This window comes from Cetorhinus maximus, chromosome 3 (genome assembly GCF_964194155.1).
Source record: "Cetorhinus maximus chromosome 3, sCetMax3.hap1.1, whole genome shotgun sequence".
In the NCBI taxonomy this organism is placed as follows: domain Eukaryota; kingdom Metazoa; phylum Chordata; class Chondrichthyes; order Lamniformes; family Cetorhinidae; genus Cetorhinus; species Cetorhinus maximus.
The window spans coordinates 172,934,007-172,958,587 of NC_135881.1; the positions used below are offsets into that span (position 1 = coordinate 172,934,007).

Genomic DNA, 24,581 nt, shown 5'->3' on the forward strand with positions numbered 1-24,581 from the left:
CATGGCTTCACCCCTGCCCCAATCTCTGTAACCTCCTCCAGCTCTACAACCCACTTAGATATTTGTGTTCCTCTAATCCTGGCCTCTTTGTGGATCCCTGATATTAGTCACTCCACCATTGGTAGCCATACCTTAAACTGCCAAGACCCTCAGCTCTGGAATGCCCTCACTTTACCTACCCTCCTCTCTTGACATCTTTTAAGATACTCATTAAACCTACCTCTTTAAACAAACTATTGGTCATCTGCGCTAATATCTCCTTATTGGCATAGTGTCACATTTTCTTTGATAACATTGCTGTGAAACACCGTGGGGCATTTTACAATGTCAAAAATGCTTTATAAATACAAGCTGTGGTTGTATGACGACAACTTCAGTAACGTGCACTGGTGCAAAGGCAGTACCCAGTACTTCCTGTAGGGTGATTAAACAGGAGTCTATAATTGCTTAGTCATCAAAATAATGCAAGCTTTGCCATGTTAAAATGTGTGGGTGTAATTTTAAAAATGATTTATTTCAATTCTCCACCTTTGTCACTCCCCCCCCCCCTTTTTTTTTTAAATGATCGTACTGTCCTGATAGCAAACAGTATTGAGTTAGGTTTCCTTAGAGTACTTTGACGTCTTTGAGGACTGAAAAGGTTTTTGAATCCCTGATTGATTTTCTGTTAGCAATTGCTATTTCCAGCCTATTGACCTACAGTAAAAAGTACTGCAATATATGCAAAGATATATGCTACTTGTTTACAAGGTTGGACAGACTGGGCTTGTTCCCGCTGGAGTTTAGAGGAGTGAGGGGTGACTCGATTGAAGTATATAAGACCCTGAATGGTCTCGACAAGGTGGACGTGGAAAGGATGTTTTCTTTTGTGGGTGAGTCCAGAACTAGGAGGCATTGTTTTAAAATTAGGGATCACCCTGTTAGGACAGAGATGAGGAGAATTTTTTCTGAGTTGTGTGACTCTGGAATATTTTTGGTCATTGAATATTTTTAAGGCAGAGGTAGATAGATTCATGTTAGGCAAGGGAATCAAAGGTTTTTAGGGGTGGATGGGAATGTGGAATTCGAAACGCAAACAGATCAGCCATGATCTTATTGATTGGTGGAGCAGGCTCAAGGGGCTGAATGGCCTACTTCTCCTATTTCGTACTTATGTATGTTCGTATGTAAGCACTGCACGTTCACATTTATTCTCCATAAGCTTCCGTTATATACTTTGCAATCTGCTGGTGTACAGTAAGATCCTTCCTGAAGCAGCAGTTGAATGGAGTCTGAAACCTTGCTGCAAATAGTTGGAGCTATTGGAAGTAAAATTTGAAGAGATAATAGCTTTGACACGAGTAAGTTACTTTGTGGCTTTTTGGTGGAGGTGTTGGAAGTTGCTGAACAGTAAGGTAGCAGGTTGACAATATATTTCTTCCTTATGATTGAGCCCAGTCTTGAGATCGCCAAATGAAAGGATAAGTCCCTCTCAAGCCATTTCATAGCTAAGACTTGGTGTGATTCAAGGACCAGATTCTAGAGTTAGATAAAAGTTTGCTGGTATTCTGACCCCAAGAATAACTGTGACTGCAAGACATTGACCCAGATCTTCCGGTGTCTGGATGGTGGTACTCCAGAGGTACCCCGGAATATGCTCTGGGGGATGCATCGGAAGTCCCCACGCACTGACTACACAGGAATTGCCCAGGAAGTTTCAGCTTCCATTGGGCAATTACCCTGTGTCTGGAACCCTCTGAAACTCTGACTTGAAGTTGGATGGTTCCGACCCACTTAACAGAATAGTTACCCAGGAAAGGTTTGAAGGATTAAATCCAGTTCTAATTCCTGGGTAACAATACTACTGACTCCCTGACTTGCGCCTGAACCCCCCACTGACCAACTGACTAGCCCTGGCACCTGACCACCTCCGACTACCATCTCGACCCCCCCATCTTCCCCGACTACCTGCCACCTCCCCCAACTACCCTCCTGACCCCCTGACAATCCCCCTCACACCTGACCATGGCCCGACCCTCTGAGTACTCCATTGATCCCTCACTACCCCCAGCTAGCCCCCAATACTCCCACAACTACGCCCCCCTGACTACCCACGATTCCTCAACTGCACCCCCCAATCCTCTGACTACCTTCACCCTCACCTCCCCCGATTACCTCCACCCTCACAACTCACCCTACTCCTTCACGCACTTAACTGCCATCCTACCCCCTTACGCACCTGCCACCGTACTCTCTCACTCACCCACCTGCTATCCTACCCCCTTACCTGCTACCCTACTCCATCATCCACTGACTTGACACCCTACCTCCTCACCTACCTACCTGCCACCATACCCCCTCACCCACGTTCCACCCTACCCACCTGCCACCCAACTCCTCACTCACTCAAATGCCATTCTACCTCCTCACCTACTTACCTTCTCTCAGTAGCAAGTAAAAATGGTTTGGGATCTTTAAACTTACTGGTACATAGCAGCTAGTGCCTTAGAAAGGGGGCGTGGCTTAGTCATAAAGCCATAGAGGTCTACAGCACAGAAAAAGGCCCTTCGGCTTGCCTTCCCCCGACGCTCCTCCACTATGAGGGAAGGAATCCATGTACGGGTACGGTCCACATACCTCAGGAGACCCGTTTCAGAGCAAGAAATGTGGAGCTCCAGTGCAAGGTAAGTAAATAGGAGCAGAGTGGCAATCCGACTGTGATTGCCACTCCTCGAAAGATTTGGTCTATTGTACACCATGAAATCGACATACACAGATTTCAAAACCAAGCCAACCAAAGGTTAAATTTGATTAACTTGTATGGGCTATGTGTATACAACTGTTTAGCAGTTGCCAAGGATTACCAATTTTTGAGAATTTGTGCAAAACGATATGGAATGTGTCAGCCTTTAGAAATTTAGAAGTGCGGAAAAGTTCCATTGAACGCTGGAGAAGTACTTAGTTTAAAAAAAAAGCACACTTAAGTATTCACACTCAGCTACTGTGAGCAGTCACAATACCATCTTTTGATACATGGAGGCACAAACAAGCTTCTTTAGCTCTTTGGATTTTTAAAATTCATTTTCAGGAAGTGAGCCTGACTGGCAAAGCCAGCAATTATTGCCCATCTCTAATAGCCATTGAGCTGGTGGTGGTGATGAGCCATCTTCTTGAACTGCTCCAGTCCATGTGATGGACCATAATGCTGTTAGGGAGGGTGTTCCAGGATCAGAAAGTGGTGAGTATAACAGGGAGCTAGTTGAGATCTGTGAGGGTGTGGATGATGGTAAACAGAAAACGCAGCTTACAACCAACCCAGTTACTTGGTTATAGAGTTTTGGATGAGCTGAAGCTTTTGCAGGATGAGTATTGGAGAAATTGAACCTGGAGGTCACAACTTGTTTATATTGTGAATAATGCATTCTTACAATCCAGCAACAGGTCCTTCATGCATGTGCCAGTGTTGTAATCAGAATGAGTTACCTTGTTTAATTCCACCCTTCCACCCAGTCCCAGTACCCAGTAACATGTCTCTTTTTCAAACAACTCATTAGTCTTCTTTCTTAAAAAAAATATGGGTTTTAGTTAAATGGTTTGTGACAGAAAATTCCACATTATAACTGTCCTCTGGTGTGAAGATATCTGAGTGAACGACGTTCATAAATTGCTCTTTCATATCTCTATTCACGCTATAACAGATAGACTGTAACCGTTCCAGTCTGGAATATTTACAACCAAGTCCTTTCTGGATTTCAGAATTTTCTGGATTGTAGAATTACTTTAGAATGCCTAACCACAACGGTGCGAACTGGAAAACACTGCAGATATTAATATTTGCCTGAAGCATAAGACAGTGCTAAAACAGTATAAAACAGTAATAAAAATTGTTTTAATTATCCAAATGCTGTAGCTCCCATGTTTCTGCTCCCAAAGTACTGGACTAAAATAATGCTGTGAGTTCTTGGGACTGCTCAAAACATTTCCAGACAACTGGTGTTTCTGAACAGTACGTTTCCAGACTGGATAGGTTACAGTGTATTCGTAAACTTGTATAACAGAGGTGCTATATTTAAGAATTTATTTTGCCTTAAAAATTAAATGTCTATGCCAATGCAAATACAAAAACAGTTCCAGATACCAAATTTCTGGAACTGTCCCAGCCAACACTGATGCTATAAGCACATAACTTGTTATCTGTAATTTTTTTTTCATAAAATGCTTGGTTGGTTTTAAGAATTTTTGAGAGGTTGAATGCAGACCAAAACTCATCCAGAAGTGCCCGTATCCTATCCCATAATAAGTCCTGCTTGCCCATCATGCAGTGATCCCCATTGGCTCCCAGTTCACCTGTGGCTCATGTTCTTATTCTTCCGTTTAAACCCCACCATGGCCCTTCCCCTCCCTATCTCCATATCCCCCTCCAATCTTAGAAATACCCCATCCTAACTCTCCATTTTCCTAATGCATTCTAATAGTTCTGAGTTTTTTCTTTGTTAAAAGCCAGATATAGAAAGAACTTAGATATACATAGTGCCATTATTGAATTGGGAGAAAGACAAAAGAGTGCCGGTATGAATTAAGGGAGAGAAGTGTTGATGCAGTTATGAGCATAGAAGAAAAAACTTCCATCACTTCATGTCTCAAACATTGCAAAGTACTTAGCATACAGTGGATCACCATTATTTTGTTTGCATACAGCACACCTCCACAAACTACAATGAGAATAATAACCTGTTAAGCTTTTTAAAATGATTAATGAGGAGTTCCAATATATTGAGAGAATTTCCTGCTTCTCTTTGATTAGCCCCATCTTTAATGTTGACCTGAGCCAGGGTCTTGGCTTGATGTTATATGCAAAGGATGGAGTCTCTGATAATATTGCACACCTTTAGCACTGCTCTGGAATTTTAACCTATAATGTGGGTTCCAGTATGGGAATGGATTTAGAAGCCCACCATTCTGACTCAGAGGTGAATTCTACCAATTGAACTATGCTGGCATATGAGACAGAGAAGAATGGCATTATAAATTGGGACCAAGGGGGATGTAACAAGTGCCTCTGTAATTGTGATAACTGTATGAGTAATTTTAAAACAAATTAATGATCAGATTTAGAAACAGCCAATACCTGTAAATATTATCAAAAAATCATTCAGAAGAAATGAAGGAAAGTCCCTACTTTTTTTCCACACTTTTTTGCAGCATAAGTAATTCAAGTGTAGGGGCTACCCCAGCTGAAATAAATTATGATGAAATCAGGTTCCCCTTCCCATTGAGTGGGATACTTTGAATTGCCTGCTCTATTGACACTGTCAGCTTTTTAGAGATTCGTCAGCTTTTGCAACTTTTCCAGGTTGTGGCATTGTGACATCACTATATGGGTTTTGTCAGTCTGGTGCATTTCATGAAAGTAATTTGGCAATGTTTTATTGTATCAATTGCCAGGTTATGCAGTTCGTTACAGACTTAAACTTTAACTTTTGAGATAAAAGTCTTTTGATTGAATTTTGTGAGACAAAACACATTTAGTGGTGATGCGTTTAGTTTGTGAACACCATCCATGAAAGAGTAGAAAGTAATAATTATGAAGAACTCATAAAGAGTCTGTTTTAATTTGGTTCATGAGCCCTGTGGACATAAATGTTAGGACTGCTCACTTTCGTCCTAACCTTTACAAATGATTCAGTAAAGGTAAATATACTTCCAGATTTTTAAAGAGGTGCTAAATTAGTTGTAATTTTCTTGACCTAATAGTTACTCTGTATGTAAATACTCTAATCCCATATCCCATTATTTCCACTTCAGGAAAGCTCAAGAACAAAATAAAAAGGTGGTAGTTGCTGGATGTGTTCCTCAAGCCCAACCACGGATGGACTATATTAAAGGGTTGAGCATTATTGGGGTAAGAATATTTTCTAATATTTCCTAATATTTCAAGAAGTTTACATTGGTTCAAAGATTTTTGTGTGCACTTGATTTAGTTCTGGTGTGTGCCTTGTCTGAAGTATCTCAAGTGTTGTGAAAACCTAGAAGTTTGGCAAATTGAGTTTGAAAGGAGAATTCAGAACAGATGATGAAAGGTCACTGACCTGAAATGTTAAATGTTTCTCACCACAGATGCTGCCTGACCTACTGAGTTTTTCCAGCACTTTTTGTACTTATTTCAGTAATTAGCACAGCCGTTTACATAATTAGTACATGAAAAATAGGCAATTTTTAATTGTTTTAAACAGGCATAAAATTACTGCCTCCGGCACAAGTTTCCCAGAGCCTTGGGAAACTTGTCAGTGAAATAAGATTGAGTGGTACTTCGTGGAGGTATTTAAAGCTCAGGTTGTCCGATATCAATAAAGCCTCAGTGCTTACACTGCTTCGTCAGTTCCCTCTGGCCGAACGTTTTGCCGAGAATTCTTAGGCTTTCAAACAGGCAACATTAAGATGGGTGCACCATGGATGTTTTCGAGAGAACATTGTATGAAGATGACAATCATCGCCCATGCCAAGAATGTCAGGCTGTGTTGTGATCTGCAGGTGCACAGAAGAAAGGTGGTGAACAGTAGAGGGATCGAGGTCGCACAAGGCACTACCAGGTGAGAGGGCCTGCAGGCAGAGGCTCAACTTCCTTAAGCTAACTGAAGGGCCTGCTTCAAGAGGAACTGCTTCCTTGTGGTCACACATTGCCCCACTGCTGTCACAGTCAACACTGCCCCCAATTTATTTGCCTCTGGCTCCTTCCAGTGCATCTACTGAGACACCTTAAGAGTCATTCAAGTCAGTTGCACATAAATGTATAAGACAGGTAATGGTTGCGTTGCTTTTCAGCGTGTTGACTTGTCAACTTCAACCTATGACGACAGTCACCAGAATGAGTGGGTACTCGCAGTTGCCCCTCTGTTTGACTTCCCACTGGTACAAGGTCCTGTCGATTGCACACAAGTATCAATTCAAAGGCCATAAGATAAACCAGGAGTTTTTATCAACCACAAAGTATTTTGTTCCATCAATGCATAGCTGGTTTACAGCCATGAGATGAGGTCTTAGATTGTAGCTTTTGCAGACTTGTGACGGGTGGCCTTTTCTTTTAGTATAATGCTGTTGACTCTGTCTTTTGAATACAACTGACAAAAGGACAAACAAGTCTTACTACCGGTAGTTCGTTTTAACTCAACCTTATTATATCATACAGATTTACTTAAAAGCGCTTCACCAAAATAACTCTAAAAGCTTACACAGTTTGGAATGTAATGATACTACCCGTTCAAGGAGAGGTGATCAGTCTCTGGCTTGGCGGTAAATCTTGCCACTGAGGCCCTGACTCGGCCCATTTTGCGAGGGTTGTTCCTGCCGGTCTTTGCTGCTGATGTCTCCGACGTTCCTTCTTTTATACAGTTGCACCCAGCATTGAGAACGTTCTTAATCATCACATACTCATGTGAGTCGTGGTCATCCGTTTACTTAGTGACAAGTGTAAAACAGGTTGCATCTGTTACATTGTTCCTTGTGATTAAGTTAGTTTCTCATTTGTGTTGATTCATCCAGTCGGCCGGGGGGCGGGGGGGGGGGTGTACCTTATGTTCCCTGCAATCGACCGCCCCTTTCCCTTTTGCTGATAGAAGTAGTGCGAAGGAATGGAATGTGCACTACTTCTATGTTGACATCCTTTACCATCGTGCTCCATGAATGTTGCAACTTGCTTAACCTTTCCGGCTATAGTCCCCCATTTGATCCATTGGAAGGGTACTGCAAATGGATCACTTATATACACCTCTGAATAGGCATTGTCATCACCCTCCAAATCGTGCATGGTACATGGATGGTACGTGGTTCACAGATATTTATCGATAGACCAGACATTTTCGTTAATCAATCACTCCCTTTTCCGCACATATAATTCCATATCTAACTTCCTTTCCATTTCAATTTTCCACCGTGAGCATTAGTACAACATACGTTAAGTATATCAAAGTACAAAGTATCAAGATTACAGTAACATGAGAAACAATTCTTATCCATAGATGAATCTGTACATTTGTCCCCCAATCCCAAATATCATCCCACCAATTACTCTCCTTAATATTGCTAATATCCTTAGCTATTCCTACGGTATTTTGTTCAACTTCTAGGTAGGCCGCAAAGATTTTAGTTAACTCCTCCTTTATTCTCGTCAAATGTTCGGGCAATAACTTGATTTCTGTCAAATAGTTTTCCTTATAATTTTTAAGTTTCCCTTTTATTTCTTCCATTACATTCACATCAACTTCTTGTCTTTTATGAATGTCTATTAACTCTATCCTCCCTATCCTAGTTGGGACTTCTGCAAACAGAAGGTGGCCCCATTAATTGGGCATCTTAGGTGCCCATATTGAAATATCGTTTCTTTGGTGGTTACACAGTACACTCCTCTGCTCATGTATCCTATTGGGTGGTACTACCTATTGTTCTTCTCGCCTCCAAAGTGCAATTCACATTTCCTTTTGCTTTAAATCCACACAGGGCTCGCTCATTTGGAGATATCGGGTAAGGACAAATGGTTGTTCTGTCTGTTCCTTCGCACCTAAATAACTCTGATCCCACTGTAGTTCCATTCATTTCTATCGCATAGGCTTGTGTTGCTTCTTGTCCTATGCATACCCGATCTATGATGATTCCTATATTGTCCATGGTGAAGATTCACTCCCCTATCGTGTTTTTCGACACAGTAGGAATTCCCAGCACCATTCCTATTGCACTTTCAGTACTTCCCTTGCAATCTTCATCAAACCACACTTTGGTTAGTTTTCTTAACTCACAAGTCGTCAGGTTAGGATTAGGTTTTCTGTTCGTTAAATTCTGCAATTGTTCATTACTTATCCATGATAGGACGCCTTCTTTGTTAACTTGTTCCAAATTTTCTCTTGACTGTTCTACCATCCAATTTCTGTAGATAACGCAAAGAGTTCTGTTTTGTCCCCTGCTACTGATGTTCTTTTGTCTCATTATTAATTGGTTTATTGTCTTAGCATGTCCTTTTAGTACTCTTAACTATTTCTTCACTCGCCAGTGTTTCTTTCTGTTCAGCCTGCGAACTTGTCCTCTGATTTTCATTTAACCTTTCCAATACCCCTTTCACTTGCCTAGTCAACATTCTCAATTTAGTATCCAAATTTACTAAGTCAAAGGTGTTTACAGTTGCCATCCCGGCACTGTAGGCTGACAGGCTGGTCTCTATTAGGCCTCGTCTCTTTCTGCTATGCCCCCTTGTCCCGTCAAATTCTTGTCCTATTTTTTGGCCCAATAGTATTTTAGTCAGTGACAGAAACAGTTTCCTTTCAGTATCCGGACACCAGTCGGGCAGTTGGATAGCATTAATATTCAACACCACTGGTATCAATTCATGATGTACGTTATCATAGAGCCTCTGTTCTGTTCCTCTTAACACAATACCATTGTCAGGTCCTGGAACGAGATCCGGGCATGATAATGGGTTTACAGGGGTTGTGGCCAAGACTGTTGTCGTGGTTGGTGCTGTGGTATTCGTCATGGGAAGCTGATAGCATACTTCTTGCTTCTGTTTCTGTCTATCTATATATCCTATCAGAGGGGATATCGTAGGTGGCAGAGTGTCCGGAGTGGTTACCTTATAACCTGAAACATTGACACATCTTGTGTTTTCCCAGCACTGAACTGTGGCTGGACTGCATTTTGTACTCTGGGTAAAATTATGACACAGGTTGGTGTTATTCTATGTAATTAAGCATGAAGGGTTTCCTAGGCCACTCTGAGTGTCAATATAGGTAATGTTTGGGCTCAAAAGGACACACGAAACATACGGGGGCACTTTTATCATTCACCATTAATTTCGATCCAAGGTCGGCTCCCAATCCCTTCCAGTATAAGTTCACGGATTGTTCTCGGTTGCTACTGACTCCAGCCATTCCCAAAATTGCTAGAATCACTCCTTTCTGGATCATAGTGGTTGTTGACTTCGATTATTCAATCTGGAAAATCATCAAGGTAACATCTCTTATTTACAGTTCGTACTACAGCCAGTTAACCTGGCTGAGGTCAATGGTATCATCCAGGCGACTTAACCGCCGATTTCTTTGTAAATGAGTCCAAGTCGGGGACATCAGTATCTGCCTAGGCTTACTTTGCTTTTGGCCTGATTCTGGGGTGGTTGTTGTTGGGTCCTTTGAGCATTCCTTGTGGCCCGCCCCACTTGCAACACTTGTGGCGGTGGTTGAGGGATAGGGACCGGAGATGATGCTTCGCACCTGTCCGTCAGTACATGATGCTGGTGGTTACTTTGCTTGCCAAACAATTTTAATTGGTTTACGTGATACCACCCCGTTTTGCCAGAACCCAGCAAAACCTTGTATACTGATGGGCTTGCTTTGTCCATTATGGAGTGGGGCCCAAAGTATTTAGTGGACAAGAATGTGCCTGGCTGTTAGACCTGGAGCATAACTCTGTCCTATATCATATTCGACAGGCTTCACTTTGCCGTAAAAATATGCCTTACTAAATCTCCTCTTCTTTCCCATTTTGACCGCGGCGGCAATTTGTGCAGCTTGGACATTGTCCAATAACTGTTGCATGGCTTTCTCATGCCTGAGAGCTGTCAGTTCAGGTTCTGAGAGGTCGAGTCCCAGGAGGGCTTCAATCCCTCTCATGGGACGTCCTGTCATCAGGACATGAGCTCGATACCGTGTTACATATCAGCATTAGGACAAAGGGTAGGACCATGTTCCAGGTGGAATTGTTCTGTTGCACGTTTTTCTGGGTTCTATTCATCCTCTCTACTAAACCACTAGCATGTGGATGGTAAGCTATATGGAATTTCTGATTTATTCCCAATAAGGCCATTACATTTTGCATGACCTGGGCGGTAAAATGGGTACCCTGGTCAGACTCAATACTACGTGGGAGTCCCCATCTGGTGAATACTTGCTGCACCAATATGTCAGCAGTTAATTTAGCTGTTTTGCTCTGAGTGAGAAATGCTTCAATTCACTTGCTCAAGGTGTCAGTGATTACCAGGATGTATTTATATCCCCCCTTGCATGGTGGCAGTGGGCCTATGTAGTCTATTTGCAAATTTGCCCAGGGTCCATTTACTGGTCTAGTGTGTCTAAGTTCTCCCTTGTTAGCATAATGGTCAGGGCTATTTTGGACATACACTAAACAATTGTCCACATAGTGTTTTACGTCCCTGTCTACATTGGGCCACCAGCACAAGCTTTTAATTCGCTCGGTGGTTGTTTCTATTCCTTGGTGCCCCTGAATATCATGGTATTGGTATATTACCTGGTTGCGGTCATGGGTTGGTACCACGTACCTTCCATCCTTAAGGACGAGTTCATCCTTGATTTGTATTTTAGCTTTCCACTTGTTATATGACACGGGGTGTACTCCATCTCGATTTTGTTCTAAGTCATTATCCGTACCGTGGGCCTGTATAAGGTCCTCAGCTTTAGTCTGATTGACAATGGCTGTGTTTGCTTTCTCACCTGTTTGGGGTTGCCATGGTTCCCCTCCTCTGGCGCCTTGTTTTGCCAATTCATCTGCTCGTCTGTTCCCAGCAGGGGAAGACTTATGGTGCGCTTTCATTTTGATTATACCGTATTCCTGCCCCTGGGCTGTTTGGACAATGTATTTTAAGAGGGGCGCAGATGGCAAAGGTTTACCGTCTGCTGATACAAAGCCTCTTGCTTCCCACAGGGGCAGGAAATCATTTAATCTGTTGCATACATACATGCTGTCCGAATATATAGCTATTGGTGGGGGAAATTTGTCGGAGTGGCCCATCACATATGCTACCGCTGCTAATTCGGCGTTCTGTGGCTCATTTGAGCTGGCAGTTTTAAAGCTATCTCTGCTAGCGTTGTACCTTGGTAGTCCTCTGCATAGATGCCATATCCTGTTTTCCTAACTCTGTCTTCTACCATGGAGGATCGATCAACAAAGATTTTCAGGTTCTGACTAGTAATATCGCCCCCAAGCTCAGGCTTCCCCCCTTTTTGTTTTGGCACAAACGGTCCCTTGGGATCATTTGCTGTCAATACCTGACACTCGTGCAGCTCACCACTATAACTGAGATTGCCAGTGAGAAAGGTGGGTGTTTTGATCCGTTTGACTGCAATATTTCGACCCTGCAACATCAGAGTCCATCGGACTATACGATTTTGGCTAACAGTATCGTCCTTGATTTGTCTGTCCAGCAGCAGCTGGATGGGTGTATGCTCCATGAGGACTGGTAAGGGGTTCAGGCCAATTATGGACGCGAAATGTTGTACTACCCAAAAGACCGCCAGAAGGTGTCATTCACAGACAGAAAACCCTTGTTCTACAGAGGTTAGGAGCTGGGATCCATATGCAACTGGTCCAAGTCTCATGTGGTGCTCCTGCAAGAGGACCACCGAAATGGTAGAGTCCATTGCAGCAACCTCCAGAGCAAAAGGGAGCGCTGGGTCTGATACCTGCAAGGCTGGAGCCTTGGCCAGGGCTTGTTTTAGTCCTAGAATGGCTAAGGGTGTTGTTCCGTCCACAGTCACGGGGCATCTTTCTTTAGAAGGTCTGACAGTGGGGCGGCTTTGGTGGCAAAACCATTGATATGGTTCTGGCAATATCCTACTAATCCTAAAAAGGATCTGAGGGATTTCATGTCCCTGGGGAGGGTTAGTTGTAATACTGCCGTGATACGTTTAGTCTCAATCTCTTGCTTCCCGTAGGTTATCATCGTTCCCAAATACGTAACTTGGGATTTTATAATCTGGGCTTTTTTTTGGTTAACTTTGAGTCCCAAAGCGGTGAGGAGGACTCACAATTCACTGAGGAGCTGGAGATGTTCTCCCTTAGTCTCTGTTTGGAGGAGGAGATCATCAATGCATTGAGTTAAACGTTCGGGCCGAGAAAAACTAGTGAGCCCTTGCGCTAATTTCTGATGGAAGATCGAGGTAGAGTTATGAAACCCTTGAGGTAGACATGTGTATTGTTGACCTTGAAATGTAAAAGCAAATTTGTATTGACACTCCCTTTGCAAAGGAATGGACCAAAAACCATTACTAATAACCAGAATGATAAAATGTCAGGCTTGTGGAGCTTGTTTCATCATAGTCTCTGTAGGCGCGGTCAGCGGGGTAGTCTTATTTAACTCCTGGTAGTCGATCGTTAGATCCCTAAGAGCCGTCTGGCCAGACTGGTGAGTTGTTTGTTGACCCCACAGGGCGCAACACTCCCTGTTGTAACAGACTTGTTATTACCTTCGAAATTTCACACTTTGCTTGCTTGGGGAACCCGTGTTGTTTCTGTGGTTTTGGATCAGGGCCGACTATGACCACCTCACCTGTCATTCGACCGCAGTCATGTTTATGGGTTGCAAAGGCGGATATATGCTTGCCAATAAGTTCTTGTACCTCAGGATCATCAGACATGTCCGTAGGTTTAACCCAAAGTTCCCCGACTGTGCTAATTCTCTCGGGGTACGTCCCAGTGGGGACTTCCACCGGCATCTCCGCTACTTGCCAAATTTGCCAAATGCAGCAATTTACTGGATCAAATGACAAATAAGGTCAGAGCCGAGAATGTGCTCTGCTTCGGGATGTAAATTAATTAATATTGCTGAGTGATAACAAGACCAGTCCCCCAACCTGAATTCTATAGGGCTAGTCTCGAATCCCTTCTGTGAGTGTCCAGTGAAACCACTCAAGATGATTGTTCTTTTAGTGCGCCACGAGAATTGTATTCCTTTGGATATGTTAAGGGTGGTGCAGGAGCCTCCGTCCCATAAAAATTCGGTGGGGCAGCTTCCTACCTCACCTTCCACTAGAGGTCATTCTACACCATCCCACTTGGTGCTACATACCCATACTGTATGGTCAGGATTAGAATCAAGGTAGAGAAGGAGGACAGGGAAATCAAAGTGGCCACAGACAGTGTTATAATTGTGGTCAGGTTGGACACTATGCAAGGGAATGCAGGGCGCCGCGTCAGAGACCGGAGGGGACGAGGCCTAGCCAGAACCAGGTCTTGCCCTTTGAAGAGGCCTGACACCATCTTGCGCTCGGACCTTGGTCCAGGCACTGAGGGTATAGGCGATTTCCTGGATTGGTGGGCCCGTCTTCAGAGACTGTGTGCATTGGACTCCTCCCTTGGGGTCCTTCTAAGGGCAAGACCAGGTTCTGGCTAGGCCTCGTCCCCACTGGTCTCTGACGCGGCGCCCTGCATTCCCTTGCATAGTGTCCAACCTGACCACAATTATAACACTGTCCGTGACCGCTTTGATTTCCCTGTCCTCCTTCTCTACCTTGATTCTGATCCTGACCGTGGCCCCTCTCCACGGTAGTCACACATGGAGGAGGGGTTCCCCGAGAAGAGTTTCCTCTTCCCCTGCCCTTACCCCATCCTTCATTTCTCCATACCAGACCTTGACTTTGATTTTTAACTGTGTTCATTCACCCAACTTTGTTCGCTTTTGATTTCCCAATCTCCTGGACCACCTCTTCCCAGGCCTGTACCATACGTCTCAATACCCAGGCTTCTGTGTGCGTGGCGTCTGTAAGGTCAAATGCCTCGCATGCCTTTTTACTTCCCTCAGTGGAATGGGAAACTAGGGTTCTGGTCCATCAAGTGGTTTGGGGTGCCTGCAAACCCTGTCTATTCAATCCTGGTCCATATACTCCATTGAAGTGTGCCCATAGGCGGCTAGTAAAAGCCGTCGGGTGCTCCCCTTTTGTCTACATTTATTTAGACTGTCAACTGGATCCCCTTTGCCATTTTGGTGGCAGTAGGTAGTGACATTCTTCATTTGTGGGAGAGTCCCTCCCCCAGTGTTCTGAGAGTCTGGTAGCGCAGAGTGCACTGCAGGGTTCAGACACATTAAGAGGAGCTTTTGCTCTTTCGCATCATCTGGGCCATGCAAGGCCCTCTGCTGATGTACATGGTCAAAGAAATTGTGGGGGTCATCCGTACACTGGAACAGATTAATTTTCTTGGCTATTTCTGACATTTGAGCCACAGTGAAGGGCGTGCTGCAGGTTATCGGCCCCTGTCCGGCAGCTGCTGTCGGATCTATTCATTCCGTAGTGACTGGGTTCATGGGGATAGGCTCTGGTGGCGCAGAGGGTATCCGACCCTCCGTCCAGGGAGGTGGAGGTTCCCAATCCCATGAGCCTTCTCCCTCTTCTTCTGCATATTTGTGAGCTGTTTCCTCTAAACTACCCCAATCAATGTTGTCATCGCCCCCATTGTTTCCGTCCGGCTCTATAGCTCCAAACACGCACGTTATTCCTTTCCGAACTGAGAGCTGTGATTTTAATTTGTCGATTTCCCGCTGACACTTGGTGTGGTTGGCGGCTTGGTGTCTATCCTCTCTACCTGACTTATGTAGAACCTTTACGGCCACCTGTAAATTAGCGCATTTTTCAGTCATTTCCGCAATCGCCCTATGGGTGGTGTCACATTCTGTGGCGACCTGTTCCTTTTCCTGGTATGCCTTTTCACACTGCGCTTGGAACTGATTCATATGAGACATATGGATCTGATTTTTCTGTTTCTCATTCGACACTTCTTTCTGTCGCTCAACTACTGCTTGCTTTGCAGCTTCTAGTTCTTGTTTTAGCCTTGCGTTTTCTATTTCCCTTTCACAAAATTCTCTCATGCAACTGGCTATCGCTGTAGCATTACTGAGCTTAGAGACACGTTTTGCCTGTCTCTTTCTAGCCTCTTCCCGGGTCCCGGACCCTCCAAGCCTTATCGGCATATTCGACCCAATTGGGCCATGTATGGTTTAGGTACTCCTGGAGCACCTTCTCCAACTCTGGCATTTTACTGGCTATTTTCCCTCCCTTTGTCCGCTACGTCAGTGATTCGAGCACGTTAGTGACTTTAAGGAGATCGTGTAACCGGTCCCACCCAGGGATGCCAAAATGCTGACTCTGTCTTTGAGTACAACTGACGTACGGACAAACAAGTCTTACCACCGGTAATTTGTTTTAAGCCAACTTTGTTATATCTCTCAGATTTACTTAAAAGCGCTTCACCAAAATAACTCTAAAAGCTTACACAGTTTGGAATGTAATGATACTACCCGTTCAAGGAGAGGTGATCAGTAGATCTTGTCACTGAGTCTCTAACTCAGGGTCCACTTTGCAAGGGTTGTTCCTGCAGGTCTTCGCTGCCGATGTCTCCGAAGTTCCTTCTTTTATACAGTTGCACCCTGCATTGAGAATGTTCTTAATCATCACATACTCATGTGAGTCGTGGTCATCTGTTTACTTAACGATAAGTGTAAAAAAGGTTACATCTGTTACATTGTTCCTTGTTATTAAGTTAGTTTCTCATTTGTGTTGATTCATCCAATGGGGGTGGGTGGGTTGTGGGGGAGGGTACCTTCTGTTCCCTGCAATCAACCTTTCGCTGATAGTACACATTCCATTCCTGCGCACTACTTCTATGTTGACATCCTTTACCATCATGCTCTATAAATGTTGCCGGGTGCATGTTGTAGCCTTTCCGGCTACAATGCAGAACACTTCACTCCCTTTCTTCTGTCTTTTAAAATATTTTAAAAAACTCCCGTCAAGACTTTGGGGATTTTAGTATTTTTTTTACCCCAGTCAAACCACACGTGTAAAGAACTTTCTAATGCATTTTATTTGTAAGAAATTATGGGTGGTCTCCAAACTCTGACAGGTGTGTTCATATCTGGCACTGAGAGACTAATGTTATATGACTCGTTAACCTAAGTGGGACTCATAACCACATCTTGTGGTCTCTCTTGTGCATTCAAAATTGTAATGCATTTTGAGATTCATTATTGCTATTGGTATCTGCAAGCTCTAAGAATTCTCTTGAAATTTCTTCTGAGGGAAGACAATCAACCTGCTGTTGAGAAAGTTTATTTTGAATTGACTAGCACCTGTGAGTGAACAGAATTGGTGATCCATGAACATCAATACATATTGACTGACACCCAGAGGAAGTTTGCTGTGAGCCTGGTTCTAAACTGAGCTTTGGGGTAACCTTCCATGCTGACCAACAGCTGCTGATGTTCTGTGCAATTTAAAAAAATGTTATTTTGTTTTTCCAAATTCCTTGACCCAGAATCTTTTGAAATGACGACCAATGACAACTGTCCAGGAGAAAAGGTGCAGGGAGTACCAGGGCTCTTGAATCTCTGACAACTGTGATTTGCCTGACTCTTGGTCTCAAGGCCAGTTTTTTTGCATGTTCCTTGATAAAGCTGCCAGTCCTTACGGAAGCTGTGTTTCTCTCCATCCCTCCGACCTTCTATCCTACATTGCCCATCGCAGTGTCCAGCAATGCGTCCAACTCAGTGCAACCCCCATTATCCTTAACTGCTGACTCAATTGCTTGTTCACAGCAAACTCCCTTTCTCTCACTGCCTGAGTTTCCCTTGTCCTGGCGCCCCCATTACTCGCTGACCTGAGGTTCCTTTGTATCTGCTAGAAAGTTACCTGGAATTTACACTGCCTTGGTGTCCCCCCTCACCACTCACCCGAATTTCCCTTTTTGATCACTTCCCTTTCTATCGTCCATCCCTCATCCTCTCCACAGACTGGCTTTCTGAGCCGCAATCCCCCGCTGCCTAAATTCTTCTGACAATACCCACCCACTGGCTGAATTATGCTAACTACACTGAGAGGATTTCAGAGGCATAGAAATAGTCTGCTGAACAGCGCTTTTTGTGCCCGCCCTTTCTTCCCGACTCATTCCTCCTTTCTTCTCTTCCCATCTATCCTGATCCATTCAACTCTCCCTCTCCTATCCACTCTCTCTTCTCCACTCGTTTCCCTTTCATTTTCTCCTTGGTCAAAGTGTGCTGTATCCTCTAACCTTATTTGTTACATAAATATAGCCCCTGGGCTTGACCTTCTCATTAGTGACGCAAAGGGAAAGTGAATAATACATGTTCAAAATAGTGAGTGGCCAAAGAAACAAAAGGAACATTTGTGCAATTGGCAGATGTAAACATGACCAAATGATTTCAGTGGAGTCATCGAGAGTTCTTCCCCCCCCAATTGAAGATGTTTCCATCCCTGACACTCCCGCTTGCCCAATAAGCAAGATTTCCCAGGCAATATGGCCTGCTTCATTGCATTGTACTGTACCCCCTTGACAGTATTTACAGTCTGTAGCAGACCACCACCTCATGGCTGCATTTCTCCCAACCAAATGGATGCTGCTCTATGCCTCAACCCCTATATCCATTGTCTTCTCCATATTCATTCCGCAGCCCCCCTCTCTCGCGCGCCCCCTCCCCTCTGTCGCACTTGTCGTTCTCCCACCTCTGCCCGCCTCCCCCTTGGTGTCTCCCCATTCTTCCCACTTCTACCTGTTGGTTCTATTTTTCCCACTATCTAACCTACTGATTCTGAAAAATTCACATCGTGACTAACCAAGTAACACCATGGGAGATGAACTAACATAAAGTTTCGTTTCACAGCAAAGTTTGCTCAATCAAAATTGTCTTTAATAATTTACAAAGCTATTGTTTTTTTAAGAGTAGTGCACTGGTTAAAAAGCACATAGAACATCTAATTTATTACATTAATCTTGACAAGCAAACAGAGGACTAGATAAAATATGCAGAGACCCCCCCCTTGTTTAACTAAAAATAAGCAGTGCTTTGCAGCAGATAGCCTAGGTTTCTAGAATACTGATGTCAGCAGAAAGTTGGAAAAGATAACCAGTTCAGATGCTTTCAATCCTGTATTATGAAATTTTAATAAGTGATTGAACCAAAGTATAAACTTTGGGCTGTGGAGGAGTTATAAGTCGTGGAGAACAGATGAAACCCTCTACTACACTTGCTTTGAGCCTTGAGAGATAAATCTAAAAAGAAATGGGAATATTGCTCAAATTCTACAGATTTATAGTTTTTATATTTTCCTTTAAACCAAGGAGTAACTGCTTTAGAAAGCCTTTGGACAGTCAAATTATTTAATTTTTTTGAGAAGAAGCACCAACAGATTGGCCTAAATAGGCCAGACTGTCATACCTTCTGAAGCTTTCTCCTGCTAATTCAAACCAAATTTCTAAGTGTCAGAAGATAATGACGGTGAAAGGCATTGTATATTGAAAGGTATAATGTTACTGGTAATTTGGGAAATATAGGTTTGGGATATTATCAGTGAAATTCCTGAGTTGTGTCGTTATTGAAGTGTTTTGTCACTTCCTAACAATTTAGAAAACAAGCACAAATATACCTATCTGCTTCTGAACCCCAGCTTCCTGTGTAAAACCAGAAGGTACCTTTATTCTTTTTCTACACCGGAGGGCAATACACCTAGTACTTAGCATGCCCTACTCGCAGGTTTTTTTAGCAGTTCTTTATGACCAAAGTGTCCTTTTACAAAAAACCATAAACTTTAAACACAAACATCACATCTCCTCCCTCTTTAGCCAGGAATAAATTGGTCAGGCGCTTTGGTCTAGAGAGGAGTGTTGGCTTTGTTATCTCAGTCTGTTTTCTTAGAAATGGAAGATTCTGCTGTTCCACTTGTTTCTGTTCAGGTTCAACAGTTGCAGTTACAGATGCCAAAGGCTTGTCAGTTGCATCAAGTCGGGTTTCACCAACTGGAGCAGATGTTTCCAAGAAACCTTCCACTGTGACTGGAGATCCCTGGAAAGTTGGTTCCTTGGATTTGACTTCTCTAACCTGGTCAGTGTGAATCTTCCAGATTCGACAGGAAGATTCAGCATCATATATCAGTGGTCCTTGACGCATGATGATTTTTCCCAGGAACCACTTTGGTGTTCCACAGTAATTTCAGACCCAAACAGACCGACCCAGATTAAACTCATGAGCTGGTTTACAAGTGTTAAGTGACCTTTTCTGATCAAGTTGCCTTGAACCAATCTTTCAAATCTGGACACAGTAAATCCATTTTGGTACGCAGTCATCTTCCAAACATCAGCTCAGCAGGAGGCACGCTTGTTGTTGAATGTGGAGTGTTACAATACATCATCAAAAAGTTCTTCAGCTTCAACTGCTACTCTGTTTGTGTCTCCCCCGTCAATATGGCTTTTTTGAATGCCTAGACAAAGCGCTTTGCTTCACCATTTGAGGATGGGTGGTAAGGCGAATCTGCTTCCTCCCCATTGTTTTTCAGGAATGTTTGAAATTCACATGATGTGAACTGTGTGCCATTATCAGACACAATGTGCTCCAGAAATCCAAAAGTAGTGAACATACTCTGGAGAGCATCAGTGGTCTTTGTTGAAGTAGTCGACTTAATGGGAATAACATGAGGCCACTTTGTGTGGGCATCCACCACAATCAGGAATATAAGTCTGAGAAGTGGTCCAGCAAAGTCCATATGAAGTCTCTGCCATGGGTTGTCAGGCCAACCCCACAGATGTAATGGGACAGGTGTAGGAGAAGACTTCATTTCTTGCATGAAGGACAGCCACTGATCGTGCCTTCGATGTCTTTACCCAGGTGTGGCCACCATACATGTAGATGAGCCAATGCTTTCATTTTGACGATTCCCATGTGATTGAGGTGAAGTTCTTCTAACACTCATGATTGGAATTTTGGAGGAATAACAACTCTGATTCCCCATAACAAATAACCGTCTTGCAGAGTCAGCTCCATCTACGCATGTAGTAAGATCTAAGCTCGGTTGTCACTTCTTGGGCTGCACACCAACCTTTCTGTGTGTACACGTAAACTCTGGAGAGCACAGCATCCCTCTATATTTCAAGTTGAATTTGATCCGCTTTAACAGGTAACATGTCTATCTGGTTCACATTGAAAGCAGTGACTTCACTCCTGGTTGTGGAGCTGTGGGGTAACAGAAGTCTGGAAAGTGTGTCCGCATTTCCGCGATTCTCAGTAGAGTGAAATGTAATTTCATATTGGTAAGCAGATAAGATCATTACCCACCTTTGTAGGCTTGCAGCGGCAAGTATTTGGGTTTGTGACTTGCAGGCTAAGCAACCAGGTCAAAGGCTTGTGGTCTGTAATTAACATGAATTTATGCCCATACAAATATTGATAGAACTTCTTGACTGCATAGATTAGTCCAAGAGCTTCCTTCTCCATTTGGGCATAATTTGGTCCTGCCTTGGACAATGTGTGTGAGGCATATGCAGTGGGCCTTTCACTGCCATCAGGAAATGTGCGGGAGATGACAGCTCCAACACCATGTTCAGGTGCATCACAAGCCAGACTGATAGGAAACCTTTTATTGAAATGTGCCAGGATTTTAGCAGATGTGAACTCCTGCTTGAGTTCCTTGAAACTTTCCTGACAGGCTTGTAACCAATCCTATTTTGGACTCTTCTTCAGATTATTCTTTGGTGCAGCCTTGGTAGCCAAACTGGAAATGAACTTGCCGTAATAGCTCACAAGTCCCAAAAATGAACGAAGCCCCTTAACATTTTTGGGCTAGTGCATTTACCATTGCCTCCACCTTTCTGGGTGAGGTTGAGAGGCCAGTTTCGTCGATCACATGTCCCAGGTACTCCACTGAGAGCTTCAGGAACGAGCATTTGGATTTCTTACAGCGGGTGCTGCATTTTTCCAGTCTACGCAGTATGCTGCCTAGGCTCTCTAAGTGAGTTGGGTGTTTTTTCCTGGTGATGATCATGTCGTCTTGGAAGTAAATTATACCAGGGAGGTCCTGCAGTGTTTTGTTCCTGGCCTGCTGGAATAAGGCTGGTGATGATATGATTCTGAATGGTAGTCCTTTATATTGACATAGACCTCTGTGTGTCCTGATGGTTGTATACTTCCTGGAATCTCCACTCAGCTGTATTTGCAAAAATGCCTCTGATAGGTCAAGCTTTGTGAATAATTCATCTCTATTCAGAGCAGCGAACAGGTCCTCAATTTTCAGTAGCAGGTACTGATGCACTTCCAGGAAAGGATTAATGGTGATTGTATAGTTACTACATATTCTGATAGACCCGTCATCCTTCACTACTGGGACTATGGGAGTTGCCTACTCTGCAAAATCAACTTTCTCGATTACCTGAAAGTTTTCAGGCCGTTCTAGTTCCAGCTTGATTTTCTGTCGCAATTGAGTAGAGAACTGAACATGGTTTGAAGAAGCTTCAGCCTTCACAGCCAGTTTGGCTTCAATGTCTTTAATAACTCCAAGACCTTCTTTGAAGACACAAATTTGCTTGTCTAACAAGGACTGCAACATGGGGTTGCAATGCACTTTTATTTATTTTATTCTAGTCCAGCTGAATTTCTTTTAGCCAGTTTCTGCCCATTAGCGATGGACGATCCTCGTTCACAATGATAAGTGGCAACTTTGCTCTTTGATCTCCATATTTAGCTTGAATGGTCATTTTTCTAAGTACATTCACAGGCTCACCAGTGTACGTGCTAAGCTGGAGGAGGGTTTTTTCCGATGGACATTTCTTGAAAATTTTCTCCCATGTCTTCTCTGATGCAATAGAACAGATGCTCCAGTGTCAACCTCCATTTCAACCATTTTACCATTTAAGGCTTTTAGTCTTTTATCTAGTTTCAGATCAGACTGAATGCAATACAATTACTCTTCTGCTTTGTTGCTGTTAGTTTCACTTTCTGTCTTGTCTGGACCTGCATTACTTTTGTATTTTGTTTCCAAGTAACGCATCTTTTTAAACTGCCTGTTTATTTTCAAGTGTGACTTGACTGTGTGCTCTTCATGATGCCCTTTTCTTGGCAGTACTGCTTTGCTGTGATCAGACTTTGATCTGCATGGCGCTGTATGTGTCTGTCTTTTCCCACAGTAATGACAATCAGTGGTTTTCCATTTATGGCCTCCCTGCATTATGCTATTTTCCATTACTTTGGTAACATGTTTGGAAGTGAGTATTCCCTGACTTTACTATTTTAACTTCACATTGTTAGAATGCGCTTTCAAATCTCCAGCTTGTTTCTTTGCCATTTCTATGCTTTATGCAATCTCGAACGCTTTCTTTAGTGTCAACTCTTGCTCTGCTAACAATCTACGTTGAATTCTTTCACTTCTTAGTCCACAAGCCAGGCGATCACACAAAGCTCCTTCCAGATAACCTTTAAAGTCACAATGTTCTGCTAATTTTCTCAACTCAGCCAGGAACTGGGAAACTGACTCACCCTCATGCTGTTCTCTTCGGTGCAACTTGAATCTTTCGGCAATAGTTGCTGGTCTGGGATTGAAGTGCTTTTTTAAAAAGTTCACAAGCTCTAAAAGCTTTTATCTGCTGGAGTGCCAGGAGCAATGAGATTTCTCAGTAAAGTGATATTTTTCATTCAGATGACTAAGAAACACTGAGGCCTGCTTTTCCTCTTCTATCTCATTTGCAATGAAAAACCGTTCCATTTGCTCGACATAAACTACAAAGACCCTAGTAGCAGGATCAAAAGCCTCTAATAATGATGATCCCACCCTTGTCACCATTTGAAGTGTTTTGTCACTTCTTAGAAATTAGAAAGCAAGCACAAACACACCCATCTGCTTCTGAACCCCAGTTCCCTGTGTAAAATCGGAAGGTATCTTAATTCTTTTTCTGCACCAGAGGGCAATACATCCGGGACTTAGCACAACCTACCGGCAGGTTTTTTATTTAGCACTTCTTTTTAACTAAAATGGCCTTTTACAAAAAAAGCATAAATGTTGAATGCAAACATCACAGTTATGATCCTAGACCAAACCGCTAAGTTTTGTTAAGATCCAGTTAGGGCCCAATAATGTTTTGTTTAAAGTAGACAAAGTTTGAGACTCAAGACACTTGCTAAGAGAATAAAGCCACAAGATTCCACCGGTATTGAACAGACACAATTAAACTTTACTATAGAAGGTCAAAAAATTTTTTACAGTATTTATCTTATACTCTAACATTCAAAGTTAACATGAGCTACATGTGATTTAAAAAGCAACCTGTGGCCGAACCCACCGCACTGTACAATAAATAGCAAATGCGACCAAGACAGATCCCACGGATCTCTTGCCCACTCGTCAGTAAACACAGTGAGTCAAACAATCTTGTTGAAACTCTTTGTCTCCCTCACGAGGGACTCCAAACCTTTCATTTTTGAAGATCAAGCCTCTGAATTCACTCAAAGCCGCTCTAACTCAGACTGCCCCAACGACTGCACACCTCTCATGATCTTAATCTCATCTCCTGAGGCTCCGTTCCCCTGGATTCCCGAGTCTGCAGTCCAGCCTCTTGTGCAATTTCAGCTCCTTAATAGCCGGCTAGCTTCACTGGGCTGGCACTGCCCCTGGATTTCACCAAGTTCCAATCTCCCCAGTTACACCAACCAATAAATGGCTGCCAAGGTTGATTCTGAGCCCTAACCCTTTCCAGCATTGAACTAGTGACCTTCTGCTACCTTCTCAGCTCTACAGGACTTCTCTTGAGCCCTAACTGCACAGAGCCAGCTAACAGCAACAGCTTTGCTGCCTGGAGTTTGCAAACAGCAGTATCTTTTTGATATAGCCTTTCCCCCTGCTGCAGAACATCCAGTCCCCCAGCAAACGCACAGATAATTTGAAATACTAAAACTTTCTTAAGCTCCACTGATCTCCATGATATAGCCTTCCAGGGCTCACTGAATGCTTTTAAATTAATTGTAGCCATAAAACAACTCTTCGGGCTGCATTTCCTTGCCA

General features: G+C 43.3%; 1 protein-coding gene across 5 annotated transcripts in view; it reads left to right on the forward strand.

The window, feature by feature from the left end:
- cdkal1 (CDK5 regulatory subunit associated protein 1-like 1) overlaps positions 1-24,581 on the forward strand; it is a 947,238-nt gene that overhangs the window by 223,022 nt on the left and 699,635 nt on the right. For all 5 annotated transcript variants that reach the window (XM_078539307.1, XM_078539304.1, XM_078539306.1 and 2 more), the window contains one exon: positions 5,785-5,881. In XM_078539307.1, the coding sequence (XP_078395433.1) occupies positions 5,785-5,881 (97 nt within the window). The remainder of the gene's footprint in view (positions 1-5,784; positions 5,882-24,581) is intronic.